We start from the raw sequence: 15,245 nt of genomic DNA on the forward strand, positions 1-15,245 counted from the left end.
TAAAGGGCAGGCAACCTTCCTCATAGCCTGTAAAGAGTCATCAAATGTTGGAACAGGCCTGGCTCCCTCCTCCCAGCCCCCTCCCGGCAGGCAGCCCTGGTGGGGCCAGGCTGCAGCACGCAGGGGGCTCCATGAGTATCCTGTTCCTGCCCTAGAGAGTGAAGACGAGTACAGCGATGACGATGACATGAGCTGGAAGGTGCGTCGGGCCGCAGCCAAGTGCATGGCAGCCTTGATTGGCTCCCGGCCTGACCTGCTGCCCGACTTCCATGGCACCCTGGCACCCGCGCTCATCCATCGCTTCAAGGAACGCGAGGAGAACGTCAAGGCTGATGTCTTCGGGGCTTACATTGTGCTGCTGCGGCAGACGCGACCCCCAAAGGGGTGGCTGGGGCCCATGGAGGAGCCCACCCAGACAGGCATCAGCCTCCACGTGCTGCACGGCCAGGTGGGCATGCCTCCTTCTATCTCCCATCCTCGCTCCCCGACTCAGGACTCACCCTCCCATCCATCCACCTTCCCATCGTTCCGCTGCCCTACCACCTGTCCACCCACTGATGTGTGTGCCCTGAGCCCTGAGTGTCCCCAGCCCTTGTTGGGTGCTGAGGCCCAGCGGGGACCGTGACAGGTAAGACACTGGCCTGTGGACCACACAGGCTGGGGACAGACAGACGGTGCCAGTGGGGCTTCTGGCCCCCTGAGAAGGAGTTTCAGTTTTATTCTAAGAGCCTAGAAGCCATAGGAGGGGAATTATAGGATCCTGTTCCCATTTGAAGGAGCTCACACTGGCTGCTGTATGGGGGGAATGGACTGTAACAGGGCGGGAAAGAATAGCTGCTGGAGGCCCGCAGCTAGTTGTCCAAGTGGAAGGGATGGTGCTGTGGGCTGGGAGTAGGGGAAAGAGGACTGGTTAGACAGGAGGGGACGTTTTTGGGTCGTGCTGATGGATTGGATGTGGAGGGTGAGGGACAGGAAGGTGTCATGTGAGTGCCAGATTCTGGCTAAAGCGTGAACTGCAGTTCCTTGACATGTGAAGGGAATATCTAAAGTTCTGTTCTGGACGTTTATGTGGGAGGTCCTTGGATGCCCATGTTCAGAGGTCTGCTGGGCGGCAAGCACACGAGTCTGACGTAGGAGATGTAGATCTGGGAGTCTTTGCCTCACTGGCATCGGAAGCTCAGGGGACAGTTGGGTTCCTCAGGGGAGAGAATCTAGCGAGGGAAAGGAAAGGGGCCTCAGTGCTTAACCCTCATGGAGTGTAGGGGTGAGAGCCAGACTGCCTTGGGTGACCCGGAGCAAGTCACTTCATCTCTCTGGCCTGCTCCCCCATCTGTAAAGAGGGCCCAGGAACAGGACCCACTGCAGAGGGTCTGCATATGGAATCAGGTGTCTGATATGGAGGGTGTGATGGAAAGCTGGGGATGGAGCAATCCTCCCCCACCCGGGGTCCTCCATGGGCCTGTCCCTGGGCAAAGTGCCCCACTACTAGGCGGGACAGCCAGCTTTCCTGGGTGGTCACTGATCTCCTGCAAACTGCCCACAGGTGCCTCTGGTGATCAAGGCCCTGCAGCGGCAGCTTAAGGATCGGAGCGTCAGGGCCCGCCAGGGCTGCTTCAGCCTCCTCACCGAGCTGGCGGGGGTCCTCCCCGGCAGCCTGGCAGAGCACATGCCTGTGCTGGTAGCAGGTAGGATGGACTGCAGCTGGCTATCTGCTGTCCTGTGCTCTTCCAGAACCCAGACCCCAGGCCTCAATCCCTGTGGGTACCCTTGCTCAGCAACCTACGGTGGCTCCCCACTGCCAGCATTGAGAACAAAGCTGGGGTACAGGCCCTACTTCCTCGTTTCAGAAGGGTTTCCTGGCCTTGTGTCCCTCCTCTCTGGCCCTGGACAAGCCCTGACCTTCTAGAATCTGCAGCCTAAGAGCCTAGGGGTCTGGGTCCAGCTCAGATGCCTGCAGATGCTCCACCCCCATAACCAGGGACTGCTTTGTGGCCCTATAACTTTTGCACCCACCCCACAGGCATTGTCTTCTCTCTGGCGGACCGTTCAAGCTCCTCCACTATCCGGATGGACGCCCTGGCCTTCCTACAGGGGCTGCTGGGCACAGAGCCAGCCGAGGCCTTCCACTCACACCTGCCAACTCTCCTGCCACCTGTGATGGCCTGCGTGGCTGACCCTTTCTACAAGATCGCGGCCGAAGCCCTGCTGGTGCTCCAGGAGCTGGTGCGGGCCCTGTGGCCCCTGGACAGGCCTCGGACGCTGGACCCTGAACCATACATTGGAGAGATGTCTGCGGCCACCCTGGCACGACTCCGTGCCACTGACCTGGACCAGGAGGTGAAGGAGCGCGCCATCTCCTGCATGGGCCACCTTGTGGCCCACCTGGGTGACCGGCTCAGGGACGACCTAGGGCCATCACTGTTGCTTCTCCTGGACCGCCTGCGGAATGAGATCACCCGGCTGCCTGCTGTCAAGGCGCTGACGCTGGTGGCCGTGTCCCCGTTGCGGCTTGACCTGCAGCCCATCGTGGCTGAGGCACTGCCCATTCTGGCCTCGTTCCTGCGGAAGAACCAACGGGCGCTGCGGCTGGCCACGCTGGCTGCCCTGGACTCCCTGGCCCAGAGCCAGGGACATAGCCTCCCACCGAGTGCCGTGCAGGCAGTACTGGCCGAGCTGCCTGCCCTGGTCAATGAGAGTGACATGCATGTGGCCCAGCTGGCCGTGGACTTCCTTGCCACAATGACCGAGGCCCAGCCAGCCTCCTTGGCCAAGGTCAGCGGCCCTGTGCTCTCGGAGCTGCTGCGGTTGCTGCGCTCACCCCTGTTGCCTGCCAGCGTGCTGGCCACTGCTGAAGGCTTCCTGCAGGCCCTGGTGGGGACCCGCCCCCCGTGCGTGGACTACAAGGAGCTCATCCGCATGCTCACGGCACCTGTCTATGACCAGGCCGCAGAGGGGGGGCCAGGCTTACACAAGCAGGTGTTCCACTCTCTGGCTCGGTGTGTGGCAGCCCTGGCAGCCGCTTGTCCCCAGGAGGCGGCAGGCACAGCAAACCGCCTGGTCTGCGATGCCAGGTCACCCCACTCAAGCACAGGGGTCAAGGTCCTGGCGTTCCTGTCGCTGGCCGAAGTGGGCCAGGTGGCCGGGCCAGGCCCCCAGCGGGAGCTGAAGGCAGTGCTCCTGGAAGCCTTGGGGTCACCCAGTGAGGACGTGAGGGCGGCCGCATCCTATGCGCTGGGCCGCGTGGGTGCCGGGAACCTGCCCGACTTCCTGCCTTTCCTGCTGGGGCAGATCGAGGCTGAGCCCCGGCGGCAGTACCTGCTCCTGCATGCACTCAGGGAGGCCCTGGGTGCTGCCCAGCCCGACAGCCTGAAGCCCTACACTGAGGACATCTGGGCCCTGCTCTTCCAGCACTGTGAGGGCGCCGAGGAGGGCACCCGGGGGGTGGTGGCTGAGTGCATCGGCAAGCTAGTCCTCGCAAACCCTCCATTCCTTCTGCCCCGATTCCGGAAGCAGCTCGCTGCAGGTAGGGGCACAGGCATGGGCGAAGACCGTTCTAGCTCAGAAGTAGGCAGTTTGCATCTGAGCCGCCCACTCAGAGTGAGCTAATTCAAGCAACTGGGTCAGAGAGTCGCAGTGTGGATAAGGTGAAGGCAGGGGAGCCTTTTAAACCCAGTGTTTTCAGAGACTTGCTGCCTCTACCTGGGGGACTCTTTGGGGTAGAGGAGAGAGAAACCTTAATATGTCCCCTCAAAAAATAAGCCTTTCATGGTGCCATTTTTGTACTCCTTGGCATGGACCATAGTGTTGTGCTCTAGTTGAAAGTTAATAAAAGCAGTTCTCTGCCTGAAGAGAGTGCACCTCTCTTGGGCTACTTGGAGCCAGGAACAAATGTCAGTGTAGACCAGTACTGGGGGCCATATCCCTCAGGATTTGGGGGGTGGGGGACATCCAGCAAAAACCAGGGCAGGTTTTGTGTGGTCAGGCAAGGGCATGTCCAGGCATTCTGAAGCTCGGAGGAAGAAAGCAGACAGGTGGGACTGTGGGGCTCTTGGGCATGTGGAAGCCTGGAGAAGGAAAGGCCTCCAGGCCTTGAGCTGGTCTGCTGGCTTGCTGATAGGGTCAGTGGATGTATGCATTGACAGAATTCAGGCAAAATGCTGGGTGCATAGTGCATGGTGTGTAATTAACACTAAAGGAGTAACTGCTGTCATTGCTGTTAGTGATTACAGTTAAGCCCTGACTAGGATGCTGGGTTAAGAAGCAGCAGCTAACTCTGTGGCTCACAGCACTGTGTGGACAGGAAGAACATATCGAGAACCTTGCCTGTGATACTCACAGGGCTCTTCATGAGGAACCTTGAGAGGCCAGAATCTTGGGATGAGGAGCAGCTCTGCCATTCCCCAGCTCCGGTTTGTTTCTACCTCATGCACACTGTTGAGCCACCTAACCACTCACATTTCCTTTTTAGCCACCTGGAAGCTTGGAGCCAAATTTGTGGCATGCTCCTAGCAAGTTTGTGGGACTTCCTAGTTGGCTCTCCCTGCCCTCACTTTAGTCCTCCTCTCACTTCCCTACCTATATTTTTCCTCAGCCTCATTTTTTTTTTCATTTTATTTTATAGTTAAATTTTTTTTTTAAGATTTTCTTTATTCATTTGCCAGAAAGAGCACACAAGCAGGAGGAACAGCAGGCAGAGGGAGAAGGAGAAGCAGGCTCCCCATTGAGCAGGGAGCCCAACATGGGACTCGATCCCAGGACACTGGGATCATGACCCATGCCGAAGGCAGATGCTTAACCAACTGAGCCACCCAAGTGTCCCTTTAATTAATTTTTTTTTTAAGATGTATTTTTTAGAGAGAGAGAGCATGTGCAGAGAGGAGAATGAGAGGGAGAATCGTAAGCAGACGTCCCACTGAACAGGGAGCCCAACAACAGGGCTCAATCCCATGACACTGAGATCAAGACCGAAACCAAGAGTAGGACATTTAACTAACTGAGCCACGCAGGCGCCCCATCATTTTCCTCATTTCAAATTCACTTAATCCTGTTCTATTGCCCATGTCTTCATCGGCCACCCTGAATATTCTTAGGAGCCAGTCAGCATAGAGAGAGTAAGAGGGGAAAAGCTGCAAGTCTAAAGTCACTAACTCATTTCCTTATTCACACCCTGGTACCAAATGTAAACTTCTTCCCCAAGTCTCAAATGTAAAGTCTGCATGATGGAAACAACCTTAACCCATCACTGCCGAGTGCTGGGGAGGAGAGGAGCGAGCCCCTCTGATTTGTTCCTTTCACCAAAACGGGAGGTATATTTCCTTCTCTTTCTTCACCTTCTCTACTTGGCAGGCAGAAAAGTAAAATTAAGTGTCTTCTCCATTACCAAGCTTCGGGGGTGTTCTGAATTCTGTTGGTATCCCCTTGGCCTTCAGCTTGCGTGGCCTTCAGCACACCTGCCGCTGCCTGAGGGATGCAGGCCTGAGGAGGAGGGCCCTGCTATGGCTCAGAATCAGCCGTTGAATTTTGGATCTGCTCTGTGACCTTAGATGTGAACTTAACCTTTCTGGGTCTTTTTCCTCTTCTTATAAAATAGAGATAAATAATTTTTATGAAACATTTTGATCTATCTTACCATTTATTAACTAATTTACACAACCATCCTGAGGATTAATTGAGATAATGTGTCTGAAAAATAGAACACAGCCGTAAGGCCTGAGCAAAGGCCTTTGGGCTGTGGATTGACCACTGTCTTGAGTTCTTGGTTCCCTGTTTGCATCCTGCAGTGTGTTACCTGAGAACTGGGAGTTTTCCTGTCAGTCACAGCAGAGAGAATTTAGGGATAAATTTTAGGCTGCCAAGGGAAATGGGAGCATTGACTTCGCCAAAGAGGGGTGGGGTCCTGTTTTGTCTCCTGGGGAGGCAGAGAGCCTTGGTGCCTTCTGACTTGTGGGTATCCAGGGTCCGCCCTGCCACTCACCAAGCGGATTCCTCTCATCCTGCAGGTCGGCCACACACGCGGAGCACAGTTATCACAGCAGTCAAGTTCCTCATCTCTGACCAGCCCCATCCTATTGATCCCCTCCTGAAGAGCCTCATTGGTGAGCACCCCTTCCCTCTGCCTCCAGCCCCATTCAGTACCCCCTCCCAGCCTTTGAGCCTGAGCTGACTTTTCTTACACATGAGTCAAGGGGAGTTGGAGACCCAGGAGACTACCTCACTCCCCTGACTGGAAGTAGGAGCCTGGGTTCAAATCCCTCTGCTGGCACTGAATCACTGGGTAAGCCTAGCATGCCCCTTCTCACCTTTGAGCCTTAGTTTCCTCCTCTGTAGAATGGGGATAAGGTTCTGAGGTTATTTCAGAGACCCTATCCATTACTGAGAGGAAGGTACTCCCTGAACATGCAGGCTATTATAAGTGGAAAACCACCAGCCTCTCACGTGCATTGGCCTCAGCGGGCACAAAGCTGAGTAGGGCTGCATTGGAGTGGGGAGCATGCACTGGAGTGGGGAGCAGCTTACCCCTGTCTGAGGAACCCTCTGTCTTGAGGAGACCAAGTAGCCTTTATTGATGACCCCTCTCCTTGGGGCTTTGTGGGACCAGGCTCTTCCTAGAGAAGGCAGACATTCAAAGCTCCGAGTCTGCAGGCCTGTCACTGGACCACACTGGCATCTGGCCCTTCTCCTCCAGGCAGCCTCGTGGAATGTGGGGAGTCTTGGGTTGGCAGCCTGGTTCTCTGCTTCTCTCTGGCTGTGTGAGCATGGACAGATCATCTCATCCTGAGCTATTAAATGGGAGTGTTGATCCCCACTTGCCAGGGCACTGTTGGGTGAGATTAGGGGTCAGCAGACATGGCCATGCTCGGGATTGGAGAACACGTCCAGAAGCCACAGCAATGTCCGCAGCAACTTCATCCCCTCCGCTGGGGCACACACACTGCCGCCAGTCCTGACTTTCCTCATCGTGCCTGAGTTGCCCATGCCTGGCAGCCTGGACGTGTGCCTGGGTGTTTGGTTCTTATTGTATGATTGAACCAGTTCTCAAGCTCTCACTATGTATCAAGTACAAGGCTATGTCCTTTAATACACCTCACCGCAGTTCACTCTCACAGCTCCCTGCATGGCATGTAGGCCCAGCCACATCTTACAGATGAGGAAGCAGAGGCTCAGGGTGGAGACTTGGACTCAGGTCTTGCCAGCTACCCCACAGCTGTGTTCTCAGAGAGAATGGGGGAATCTAGGAGCCAGCAGGGCACAGTGCAAGGGGCCAGAGGTTGCCAACTCAGTCTGAATCCTACTCTGCTGAAAGACTTTACATTCTTCCCAGTGCATCATATTGGCAGTTTGCCCCTTGACGGGTCTTGGTAACTCTGATCACCTGGTTAAGATGGAGACATCCAGTTTTCACCACTCTAAAATTACTTTTTCCTGGAGCACCTGGGTAGCACGGTCAGTTGGATGACTGATTTTTTATTTTGGCTCCAGTCATGATCCTGGGGTCGTGGGATCGAGACCCACATCAGGCTCCACACTCGGCATGGAGTCTGCTTGGGACTGTCTCTTTCCCTCTGCCCCTCCCCTACTTCTCTCTCAAATAAGTAAAATCTTTAAAATTACTTTTTGCTTTGGAATGAGTAAGTGTTTTTGAATCTGTTGAAATATCCTCTTCATCATGTTTCCTTTTTAAAAAAAAAGATTTTATTTATTTATTTGAGAGAGAAAACAAGCAGGGGGAGAGGCAGAGTCAGAGGGAGGAGCAGACTCCCTGCTGAGCAGGGAGCCCAATGTGAGGCTCGATCCCAGAACCCTGAGATGATGACCTGAGCTGAAGGCAGAGGCTTAACCCACTGAGCCACCCAGGCGCCCCTTCTTCAAACTTCTGCCCACTGCACTGAGCATCCATTGTGGTTTCTTTCCTGCCTCAGTGATTTCTGACAGTTGGCAAATGCTGACTTCCAATTCCAGCATTCCTTTCATATTTGTTAGTTTGCCTTCTGTTCTCTGGAATATAACTTTTCCTTCTCACCCACTTATTTTTTTTTTTTTTTTTAAAGATTTTATTTATTTATTTGACAGAGAGAGATCACAAGCAGACAGAGAGAGAGGAGGAAGCAGGCTCCCCGCAGAGCAGAGAGCCCAACGCGGGGCTCGATCCCAGGACGCTGAGATCATGACCCGAGCCGAAGGCAGCGGCCTAACCCACTGAGCCACCCAGGCGCCCCTCTCACCCACTTATTTATTCATTGATTTATTCATGTCATTATAGACTCATGGATTCCTGTTTCATTCAGTGAATTGTAATTTATTATTGTCTTCATTTATTTGACTCTCATGCTTGTCTTAGGTGTGGCCAGTGGGGGCCCTTCAGTCTGGTTCCAAGGTTCTATTGGCATGTTTTCATCGTCCTTTGAACATATTCTGGCTTTTTGGCACAATAAGATGCTCTAGACTCACCTTGAACCTTTCCTGCCCCAGCTCAGGAATTGGCCATTTCTCCAGGGAGTCCTGATTCCTTTGAGGGGAGAATGATACTTAGGACCCAAACCTGGACTCTAGGTGTGCTCATTGCTACTGGGGTGCCACCGCTGTGAGGCCCTCAGCACACAGAGCTGAGGAGTGTGTGTGTGTGTGTGTGTATGAGTGTATGTACACAGACAGACACACATGGACATGAGTTACCTCCTCTCCAGTCCAGCACTGCAGGGTTCCCCCTAGCCTCCTTCCTTCCCATTCCATACCCTTCTCTTACAGGGTGAAACTCACCTCCTACTACCTATAAGATATGTATTCTGGAATACACAGAAAGTAGACTGAGAATTGCTAAACTTTATAGCTGAAAAGTCAGCATTTGTTTGTAGGGCTGTTTGTCCTTAGCTTGAGGGTGTCTAACCAAAATACCTCGGAAGTTACTTGGTGACTTGTTTCACTCTCTCATAACCTGATGGTTATGTTAATCATTTGAAATATAGTTAGGGGTTTGGTTGTTGTTATTTTTTATGCTTTTCTTTCGGGACTCACCTTATTCTTGATTTTATTTACTTACAGAGCATATGGAACATTAATGTAGTTATTAAAAAGTCTAAACTGTATAAAAAGTCATACTCAGAGAAGTGCTGTGTGAATGTGTAAGTTTCTTCACCTCTTTGATCTCCAAGAGCCCTATCTATAATAATATCAAGTTACCATTTATAGAGTCCTTGGTCCATGCCAGGCCGTCTTCCATGTATTTATATTTTATATAGATTTAGTTTATGTAAATAAATATGTACTGTGTATAATAAAAATTTATATTATATATATATATATAATATATATATCACATCACTACATTTTAAATCTTAAAAACAGATCTCCACTATGGTACAGCTCTTACTCCCATTTGATAGATAAGATACTGAGGCTATCCAAGGTCCCATAGTTAGGCAGTTGTGGAACCTGTATTTGAACCCTGCCAGACTCTAGTTCACATTCTTATCTGGGCTCTGAGGACTTGTGCCTGGCAAAAAAGTAGATGCTCAGAACACGTTTGCCCCCATTCAGCCAAGTCTGCCCATTAAGCAGGTAATTGAGGTCAGGGGTGGAGGTGGTCTGTGTCTTGGCCCAGCCGTCCCCACACCCCTTCTCATCCTTCCATCAGGAGAGTTTATGGAGAGCCTGCAGGACCCGGACCTGAACGTGCGCCGGGCCACCCTGGCTTTCTTCAACTCGGCTGTGCACAACAAGCCCTCGCTGGTCCGGGACCTGCTGGATGACATCCTGCCCCTCCTCTACCAGGAGACGAAGATCCGTAGGGACCTCATTCGAGAGGTGAGGCCGGAGAGGCACAGAGCAGGAAGCCCTGGGCCTGACCAGTGGGGCTCTGGCAAGGATTCAGGTCACCTGGCGCCTAGGTCAAGTCCCACTCCTCCACTTCCCAGTTGTATGACCCTGGGCATGGGAGCATAGGACTATTTCATCCACTCTGAGCCTCAGTTTTCTTCTTGGCACAATGAGGAGACTAATTTGTATCTGCATCAGAGCGTTGTGGAGGAGATTCCATGAGTTATGTCCTGCAGGGGCTCAGAACTGCTCCTGGAGCACCATCGGCCTCAGTAAGTGTTGGTGCTTCTTACTATCACTCAGCAATCAGCAGGGGTTCACTGAGGGCCAGGCCGGTGTCAGGGTGACAGGATCAGAGCTGGACCAGACATGGTGTCTGCCACCAGGGAGCTCCTGCCCTCCTCAGGGACGGAGGCACCCATTCTGCCAATTATTTCACTGACTTAAATCCTTAAACAAGGTTTTAAGGAGCAGAGATTAAAGGTGACTTAGCAGCTGTCATCACATGATATAATAAAAAGGTTTGAACCACCTGGCATTGCTGACGAGGAAGTGACTGTGTTTAGAGGGGTTTGGAAAGTTTCCCAAAAGAGGGGATCTTTAATGGGGGTTTGAGGGGTGAGAAGCAGTTTACCATTAAGCACAGAGCCTTGTGGTTAAAAGCTCCAGAGACCTGGGTTTTTTAATTCTAGTTCAGCTACTCTCTAGCTGTATGTTCTTGGGCGAGTTAATTAACCTCTTTGAGCCTAGTTTCCTCATATTTTAAATGGGGTTATTGGTAATACTGTCTCCCTAGGGCTGTTGTGATGCTTGAGTAAAATGTCATTTGTCAAGCACTCAGCACAGTGGTTGGCATCTTATCACTGCTCCGTAGACCATAATAATTATTGTTACTGGTTTTTTTTAAGATTTTACTTATTTATTTTAGAGAGAGAGGGTGGGTGTAAGCGAGCTGAGGGAGAGGGAGAGAGAATCTGAAGCAGACACCAGGCTCAGTGTAGAGCCTGATACGGGGCTCCATCCCGCAACCACAAGATCATGACCTGAGCTGAAACCAAGTCAGACACTTAAAACCGACTGAGCCACCCAGACACCCACGTTACTGTTATCATCGGAGGACATTGCAGGCTGAGCAAAGGCAAAAGGCTTGAGAGTACGAGGCTTGATTCGGCGACAGAACACAATACCTAACAAGGGAGGTGGGGTATGCAGCAGGGACTGAGGGAGGTGTCCTTACACCCTAGAGTCCCATCCCATAACCCTCGTCATCCTTCTGTCCTGCAGGTGGAGATGGGGCCCTTCAAGCACACGGTGGACGACGGGCTGGACGTGCGGAAGGCAGCCTTTGAGTGCATGTACTCGCTGCTTGAGAGCTGCCTGGGCCGGCTGGACATCTGCGAGTTCCTGAACCACGTGGAGGATGGCCTGAAGGACCACTATGATATCCGGGTAGGACAGGCCCCCCGGCCAGGACAGCACCCACCCCGTACCAAGGGGACAGGCGAGCATCACTAGGGCCCACTGCTTGTTTGTCCCCCACTCTCCACCCCAGGCACCCCCATGAAGATAACAGCATTGTTATCTCTCTCTCTCTTTTTAAAAAGATTTTATTTATTTATTTGACAGAGTTCATAAGTAGGCAGAGAGACAGGCAGATGGTGGGGGAAGCAGCCTCCCTGCTGAGCAGAGAGCCGGATGTGGGGCTCGATCCCAGAACCCTGAGATCATGACCAACCGGAAGGCAGAGACTTTCACCTACTGAGCCACCCAGGCGCCCCTCTCTTTTTTTTTTTTTTTTTTTTTTTAGTATTTTATGTATTATTTGATGGAGAGAGCAGGGGGTGGGGCAGAGGGAGAAGCAGACTCCTCACTGAACAGGGAGCCTGGTGTGGGACTCTATCCCGGAACCCTGGGATCCTGGCCTGAGCTGAAGTCAGATGCTTAACTGACTGAGCCTGGTTTTTTTCCTGATTATCAATCAGGAAAAGAGCCAAGCTGGGGTGCCTGGGTTGCTCAGTGGGTTAAGCCTCTGCCTTTGGCTCAGATCATGGTCTCAGGGTCCTGTGATTGAGCCCCGCATCCGGCTCTCTGCTCAGCAGGGAGCCTGCTTCCTCCTCTCTCTTTGTCTGCCTCTCTGCCTACTTATGATCACTCTCTCTCTCTCTCTCTCTCTCTCTCTCTGTCAAATAAATAAATAAGTAATCTTTTAAAAAACAGATAGAGAGCCAAGCTCTCAAAACACCTTTGGTGGGAGTCTACACTGGGCGAGCTCTTTGGAGAATGGTTTAGCCGTAAGGAGAAACATTTAGAATTCTTCGACACATTCTTGACCTAGCAGTTCCATCTCCATAAACAGAGCCTTTCGACTCACTCCTCGAAATGTGTTTGGAGTTTCTGTGTTCAAGATTGCTCTTCCCAGCTCTGTGGGGGTTGGAGAAAGCTGGTGGCTTCCTGAATGTCCACCCATCAATGGGCTGGGTACCTCTGGTCATGGAATGCTGGCCGCACTGAGAAGAGTGAGCCAGTCCCTTCGCACTAATGTGAGAGATGGCCAAGCCCCACTGTTGATTGATAAAAGCCAGTTGTTTTTACAGGCATTTTCCCCCACGCTATCCTGTTCTCACCCATTCTGGCCCCATCATCCTCTTGTCTGTCCTCCCAGGAGCACGGGACAGGGCCTGACATCAGTGCCACATTTGGACCCCAGTGTCCGGGCTCCCTCTGGTGTTGAGGAGGGTGGGTATGACATGTCTTGAGCCCCCAGAGTTATCTTGTTGAGTCTATACCGTAACCTTGGATGGTGTTGCCCACTTTACAGGGGTGGGTTCAAGGGCACCAGCTGGGCAGTGGAGGAGCCCTGGGTCACAGCTCAGTGTAATGCTTGTGCTGTGTAATGCTGTGTTCTTTGCTGCTGTTGCCCTGGTCACCCTCCTTTGCCATGGGTTGTGGGGGGATCAGGGCAGGATAGACAATGGAGGGGTTGGGTAGGGCATGTAGAATCCAGACAACCATCCTTTATGGTTTGGAGCACTGACTGACCATTTTCCCAAGAAAACTTGACCATTTTCCCAAGAGGTCAGCATTAGTCTCCAGCAGGCTGCATCCAGGCCTGTGGATGTGTTTAATTGGCTCACACAGTAGTTTGTTTGTTTGTTTGCTTTTTAACTGCATGTCAACATTTAAAAGTTGAGAGATCTTCCATGAAAATCAGAGTGTCTTTGGAAAGTAGGCTGTCAGCCGGGGCCACATTCCCACAGCCACAATTGGCTGGAGCTGAGAGCTGTGGTCTGGAGTATGGGCTCTTGACTCCTGCCCAGTTGCCCTCTGGCCCTGTTCACTCATGGCCAGTTTCTGCCTGACCCTGTGGTCATCAGAGCTGGAGAATCACCCCCTCCCTGGTGCCTCTTCTGATCTGATCCTCCCCGGGTCAGTCAGACATGGGAGCCATTGCCACTCACAGTTTATAGATAAGGAAACTGAAGCCCAGAGCAGGAGAGACTCGGGGAGGGCCCTGGTGGGAATTAGTGCTAGAGTTTGGACCTGAGCTCCAAGTGTTGGGACCAGAGCCTCTGATATTCCATGGCCTCTGCTCCTTTTGGTCCTGGGCCATTTCACCATGAACTCTGTCTTCTTCCTTCTGGGTAGATGCTGACCTTCATCATGCTCGCCCGACTGGCTACCCTGTGTCCCGCACCCGTTCTGCAGAGAGTGGACCGGCTCATTGAGCCACTCAGGGCCACCTGCACCGCCAAGGTACCTCCTTCCCCCTACCCCACTTAGCGCTGGGCACACCTGCAGATTGCTTACAGTTACCCTTTATAGGTGGTGTATGAAGGGCTTCATTTCATTGTTGTCGTCCTTCTTAGTGTAAGGCACTTCTTATTGTCACCACTGTATACACAGGGGAGCAGAGACTCAGAGAGGTGAAGTGATGGACCTAGGTTACCCAGCTAGTAAATTGCAGAGCTGAGATTCAAACCCGGCTGTTTCTTTCATTCATTAAACATTTCCTGGGTGCTGGGCCTCGTTACAAGGTACTAGGGATACAACATTGAACCTGGTGGGTTCCCCACTCCCAAATCCTTTTTTTTTTTTTTAAGATCGTATTTATTTATTTGAGAGAGAGCAAGAGAGCGAGCGAGCATGAAGGGGGTAAGGGCAGAGGGAAAAGCAGATTCCCCACTGAGCAGGGAGCTTGACGTGGGGCTCCATCTCAAGACTCAGGGATCATGACCCAAGCTGAAGGCACACGCTTAATCAACTTAGCCACCCAGGCTCCCCCCTACTCCCACATCCTAATTGGGAAACTGAGTGAGACTCTTGGAAAGATAGAAACCATTGATTGGTTGATTGATAAAGGGCAGGGTTGCTGATAAGCTAGAGTGCCTCAAGGATCCAGGGGAGGGATTCGGAGCCAGAGACCTGGAGGCAACATGCAGTGTTGGGAACAGAGCCTGGCATACCCAGGGGGTGGGTATCCAGTAATTACCTGGTGACTAAAATAACTAACTTGGATTTTGGAAGGGTAGGAATTAACCAAAGTGGTAGAGTATTTCAGTTTGGAGCTTAAGGAGGAGAGATACCCACAGAACAGTGATTTTCAAGTAGCAAAACCTTTTCCAATAAAATAAAATCTTCTGTGGATAAAACATTAAAATTGGTGGTTTCTTAATAGATAGAAACCTGCCTTGTAAGTTTCCCTTTGTAACATATGTGGGTATGAAGTCAAAAGAAGCTGTGTTTCTGCAGGACTCTTGCAGGCTTGACCGTTTCAGTGGCCAAATCATTTCTAATTTTCTTTGAGCTGTTTGGCATGAAGAAGGATCGCAGTTCCCAGGGAAGGACTGCAGACCCCCCTTCACTCAGCCCAGATAGCAAGAGGAGCTTCAATCTGAGGCCCACATATAGGCCACTCGGAATGGCTGCAGAGGACGCTGTTTGTCAGGCACTGAGATGAGAACTTGCTGCATCTGTGTCCACAATCCCTCATCTTGCTGAAACCTACAAAGCTCTGGAACTCGTTTGGCAACAAAACTTGACTTGAACTGGCCTGAGGCTATTTATGGCTTTTCTCTCTTGCTGTGACACGCATAATATTCTTTCATTTTTCATATAGTAGGGGAAATATTCATGTATTTGATTACATGATATTGTACCACGTTGTCTGCACACTATCCCTTTTCTAACACTCGCCCCCCTCCCCGCCCCACCTGCCAAATCCTGAATTCCAAAAGCACACCTGGCCCCAGGGGATGTGGACCTGTGTTAAGCCATTTAACCCTCAAAGCAACTCTATGGAAAGGAGGCTCTTCCATACAGAAAGGGAAGTGAAGCTCGCAGTGACAACCTGAAGTCGCAGTGCTTACAGGGCAGAGCATTCAAACCCAAGACTGTCCAACCCCAGTGCTAAGCTCTTAATCTCTACACTGGAA

The 15,245-nt window shown here is 51.9% G+C and overlaps 1 protein-coding gene across 2 annotated transcripts in view; it reads left to right on the forward strand.

Annotated features, from left to right (window-relative positions):
- CAND2 (cullin associated and neddylation dissociated 2 (putative)) overlaps positions 1 to 15,245 on the forward strand; it is a 31,262-nt gene that overhangs the window by 15,130 nt on the left and 887 nt on the right. For both annotated transcript variants that reach the window (XM_032841656.1, XM_032841658.1), the window contains 7 exons: positions 156 to 448; positions 1,544 to 1,685; positions 2,021 to 3,523; positions 6,000 to 6,095; positions 9,632 to 9,801; positions 11,098 to 11,262; positions 13,459 to 13,566. In XM_032841656.1, coding sequence (XP_032697547.1) covers positions 156 to 448; positions 1,544 to 1,685; positions 2,021 to 3,523; positions 6,000 to 6,095; positions 9,632 to 9,801; positions 11,098 to 11,262; positions 13,459 to 13,566 — 2,477 coding nt within the window. The remainder of the gene's footprint in view (positions 1 to 155; positions 449 to 1,543; positions 1,686 to 2,020; positions 3,524 to 5,999; positions 6,096 to 9,631; positions 9,802 to 11,097; positions 11,263 to 13,458; positions 13,567 to 15,245) is intronic.

The sequence above is a fragment of the Lontra canadensis genome, unplaced genomic scaffold (genome assembly GCF_010015895.1).
Source record: "Lontra canadensis isolate GAN:19392208 unplaced genomic scaffold, GSC_riverotter_1.0 scaffold124, whole genome shotgun sequence".
In the NCBI taxonomy this organism is placed as follows: Eukaryota; Metazoa; Chordata; class Mammalia; order Carnivora; family Mustelidae; genus Lontra; species Lontra canadensis.